The 4,313-nt window shown below is 64.2% G+C and overlaps 1 protein-coding gene across 1 annotated transcript; it reads left to right on the top strand.

The window, feature by feature from the left end:
* Positions 1-1,549: 1,549 nt before the first annotated feature.
* HPS6 (HPS6 biogenesis of lysosomal organelles complex 2 subunit 3) lies at positions 1,550-4,006 on the top strand (the record flags this gene model as incomplete). The annotated part of the gene is made up of 1 exon (XM_079535171.1): positions 1,550-4,006. One exon carries the CDS (start codon positions 1,550-1,552, stop codon positions 4,004-4,006), a length of 2,457 nt encoding a protein of 818 aa, XP_079391297.1.
* Between the last annotated feature and the right edge of the window lie 307 nt (positions 4,007-4,313).

The raw sequence follows: 4,313 nt of genomic DNA, 5'->3' as shown, positions 1-4,313 counted from the left end.
GTTACATTTTTGACGTTACACTCCTAATGGCCTTTCATTTCTATCTGTCCAGTTGAAATAACACCAACTTCACGCCATCACATAGCTGAGCTTCTTCCTGTCAAGCCCATCCAGACAAGCCCACATGCTCGCACCTGCATCTGTTCAGACCATTTTTCCAAATTAACTTTATCATTTCATCACACTTTCTCTCCATATTTCTAGCTTAGCTCTGTGCTGTGAAAAAGCCTCTTTCAGTTTTCACTTTTCAAGCCTCTCAGGATCCATTCCATCCAATTCACCATGAAATACTCAGTGCGGCCTCCACACCCACAGCTAAAAGCTCACTCCACCTGAAGACATTTCCAGATGCCTTCCTTCTGAAAGAAAATACCGTGCCCCAGCGCTCCCCCACCCTTTCCCCAGAGTTTCAGCCGTCAGCGCAGTTCCAAGGCCCAGGCTGAACAGCACAGCAGCACAGCCTTGGCTCCCGCTGCTGAGGAAGCTGCTACGTTCCAAGACGCCGCAGAGCAGAGGCACGCAAGGTAAGGAACGCAGAACTACAGAAAGGCACGACTTGGAGACGCAGACCGCGAGCAGCACAAGCGCTCGAGACAGACACGCTACAACCACAGGACGACCGACCTCCCTTTTCCTCACCTCCCGACACTCCCCTTCAAAGCGCCGCCCCTCCTACAGGAGCCGACACGGCCGAGCAGCACGCCGCCCGCCGTGCCTGCCGCGCCCGCGCCAGCACCGCCCGGAGCAGGACGCGCTGTTAGGGCGGCCCACGACAAACGGCCCCGGCCGGCGCCGTGCCACAGCGCGGGACCGAGCCCTCGCGGCCGCCGCCTCTCGCCGGGCTGCACCCGGGGACTCCCCAGAGAGGCCCGAAGAGGGCCGGGCCCCTCGGCCCTCGGTCCCGGCGGCCCGAGGTGTCCCCGCCGCTCAGCGGACGTCGGGACGGCCGTGGCGGTGTGACGCGTCGCGTCGCGTCGCGTCCCGTCCCGTCCCACCCGCGGGCTACAGACACCGCGACCCCCCCCGCCCGCCGCTTACCTGCGGTCCCGCCGCTCCGCTCTGCAGCGCGCGTGCGCCGCTCACAGTGCCGCGCATGCGCCCCGAGGGGCCCGGCGCCGCGCGGTCCTGGCGCCGCCCGCACGGCCGCTGTCAGCGCCGTTCCGCCGCGCTCCCGGCCCCGCTCTCCGCGGCGGCGATGGGGGCGGCCGGGCGGGGCCGGCGTCGGGCCGAGGGGCCGGCGGTCCCACCGCGCTCCTCCCGCGGAGCCCGGAGGTCGCGGTCGCGCAGCCTCCGCTGAAGCGGCGACGGAAGTCGGAGAGGGGCGGCCCGGCCCGGCTCGGAGACCCGACGGGGAGCGGCTCCGCCCGGAAGCCGCCGCCTCGTGATTGCGCAGAGCCCAGCCGAGCGGCCGGCCCGGCAGGTAGGGCCCGCGCGCGGGGCCCCGAGGGGAGAGGCGGGGGCCCGGGGCTGAGCGGAAGGTGACGGGAGGGCCGGGAGCCGTGCCGGCTGAACCTCAGCCCGCTGTCGCTGCGCAGGGCGCGCCCCCGAGATGAAGCCGTCCGGGACGCTGCGGCAGCTCTCCGACTTCAGCGACCTGAGCCGGGGCCGGAGGCTGCAGGAGCTGCTGTGCCACGGCGAGGAGCCCCGACGCGTCCGGCCCAGCCCCGACGGGAGGCACCTCGTGGTGCTGCAGGAGAACCGGCCGCCCCCCCTGCCCCAGGTGGTGGCCTTCCAGCTGCGGGGCGGCGGCGGGGCCGAGCTGGAGAGGAGCTGGCGGCCCCCGCAGCCCGCCCTGGCGGGACTGGTCTTCCCGCAGAGCCCCGCGGCGCCGGGCCGCTGGGCGCTGGGCATCGTGTGGGAGCACGGCCGCGCCGAGCTCTGGCGCTTCGTCTCGGCGGCGGGTTGGCAGCTGCTGCAGACGCTGGAGCTGTGCCAGGGTGCCCGGGCGCGTGTCGTGTCCGTGTGCAGCCAGGCGGCCAGCCTGGTGTGGTGCGAGGAGAGGCCGCCCCTGGACACCCGCTCGGACATCAGCAAATGTGCCTTCAGGTTCTGCGTCTGTGCCCGCACCCTGGAGCTGGGGGAGCAAGGTGTGCGGCTGGGCCCTGTGAGGATAGTCCTGCACAACTGCCCCGAGTACCGGGTCCTGGCCTCTCCTTGGCACGTCTTCCTGGTGCCCGCTTCTGGCAGCTTTGCCACCGCCTCCAAGTTCCTCCTCATCTGGCATCCCGAGCAGGCAAAGCTCACCATCGCAGCCCCCTCCGCAGGCTTTGTCCACAGCAAGGTGCTGCACTCCAGCAGCGAGTCGGACTTCAGGAAGCTCCTGCTTGGCTCCGTGGGTCTCCTCTCAGCTTTGGCACCTCTGGACATTCACACCTGTGCCGTGTCCAGCTGTGGGGCTTTGTTGCTGGTGAGCAGGAAGGGTGCTGTGAACGTGCTAGAGGCAGATGGGACGCAGAGGCATGTCTTTGACCTGGAAGCGGAGCCTCTGGCCCGAGGTGATGCCGTTGAGCTGAAGACCTACGGTAGCATCTTGGCCTGCGTGCTGGCTGGAGTTCTGTACCTTGTCAACCAGAACAGTGGGAGGGTCATAGAAAAGAAAATCCTGAGCATGAAAGAGGTGCATTTCCTGGAGTCCCCGGAAGAGGAAGATAGCATTCAATTTCTCGCTCCAACTGGCATCTACAGCTTTAGTTTCTCCAACCCCGAGGACAGTGGCAGGCCTGAGCCGTGCCTGGTGGAGATGGTATTCGAGGAGGCCTGCAGGTACTACCAGAGAAGGAGTCTCAGCAGCTCCAAGCTGACGGTGGAGAAGTTGAAGAAAGGTGGAGTCTTCCAGGCACCCGTGGCCCTCACTGCCATCCTGCAGCACAGCCTTCACCAAAAGCAGAAGCCAGCCCGAGGCCTCCAAGAAACTTATGCCAAGCTGCTGAGCACAATCAGCCTGGAGCTGCAGAGCTACCTCAGCCTGGAGCTCCTCAAAACCTGTGTGGTGAGTGCCTCGGAGAGCAAGGTGGAAAGTTACTGCGAGGAACTGGTGGAGCAGGAGGTCAGCCGTGTTCTGCACTCTGACATGGACAAGGACAACTTGGCCTACCTGAACTCAGTCTTTACCTCCTTCCCCAGGGCTGCCTGGAAGGCCACCAGGAGCTGCCTGCAGCTACAGCAGAACGGGGATGGCCTCTTGGTGGCCCGGGCCACCCCAGAGGTTTGGAAGAAGGTCCTAGGAGGACCACAGCAGGAGGAGGTGGGGCAGAATGGGGTGGTCCCGCTCTTTGAGCTCATCTGTGCTTCCTTCCTGAGGTTCAAACCCAAGTGGCTGCCCAACTTTGTGGAGCTGACCCAGCAGTACGTGAGCATCTCCTGGCCATACAGCGGCAAGGAGGGCCCGGAAGGCCGCGTGCCACTGTACAAGAGAGCCCTGGGAGTGCTGGCCAGGAAGAGCAAGCACAGTGAGGTGGATGATGAGTTGGAGCTCGAACTGCTGCTCTGCAGCAAGAGACCCAAGGCTGTGCTGCAAGCTCTGCACCTTCTCATCCGCCTGAAGCACTGGCAGCGGGTGGTGGAGGTGGCAGAAAAGTTCTCCAAGCTCAGTCCTTTGCTTAATAAGGAGATATTCACCACGCTGCTAGCAGAGTTCGCCCGGCACCGGGAGCTGGACCCTTACCTGGACACACTGTGGCTGCTATGCCCTGCTGAGCTCAGCACTTCAGACATCCTCACCGTGGTCCTGCAGCACCTCCCTTGCTCCCAGCAGGACCCGGTGCCCTTCTCAAGTGAGGGGAACCAGCTGACTGTGGGCCTGCTCAAGCCGCTGCTGCAGCGGGTCATGCAGCGTCCCTGCGTCCAGGATGAGATGTACTCAGATGCCTTGCAGAGCCCCACCTTCCCCCCTCCCACCCCACCCCGAGAACACAAGAACCCTCCAAAAGCAGCGGGCAGCGATGCTCCTCAGCCAGCCGGGGCAAGGACTTCTGCCTCAGCACTGGTGCGGGGTGACACTGTGTGAAGGGGAAAGCACAATGGGATCCCAGTCCTTGGGTGTGAGGGAAGGGGAAAGCCACATCCACTCCAGGAAGCTATGCCCTGCTTGGCAGCAGGGAAGCCTGCTCCATTTTGAAGCCTCGAGTCCGTGGGGGCTGGAGTCGGGTGTCTCACCTGAAGCCAGGGCAGGCTTTCTGGTTGTTTCTTGCAAGTGCAATTGTTTGTGCCCCTGTAGAGGAGCAAATGCCAGGTGCATCTGTAGATGAAAGTACTGGCTGCATCACAGGACTGCAGAGCTGCTCTCTGCCCAAAACACTTTGATTTTGGTTTGC

Source organism: Tetrao urogallus, assembly GCF_951394365.1.
Source record: "Tetrao urogallus genome assembly, chromosome: 5".
Lineage (NCBI taxonomy): Eukaryota > Metazoa > Chordata > Aves > Galliformes > Phasianidae > Tetrao > Tetrao urogallus.
The sequence above is the reverse complement of the archived record's forward strand: the minus strand, read 5'-3'. Positions and strand labels throughout refer to the sequence as shown.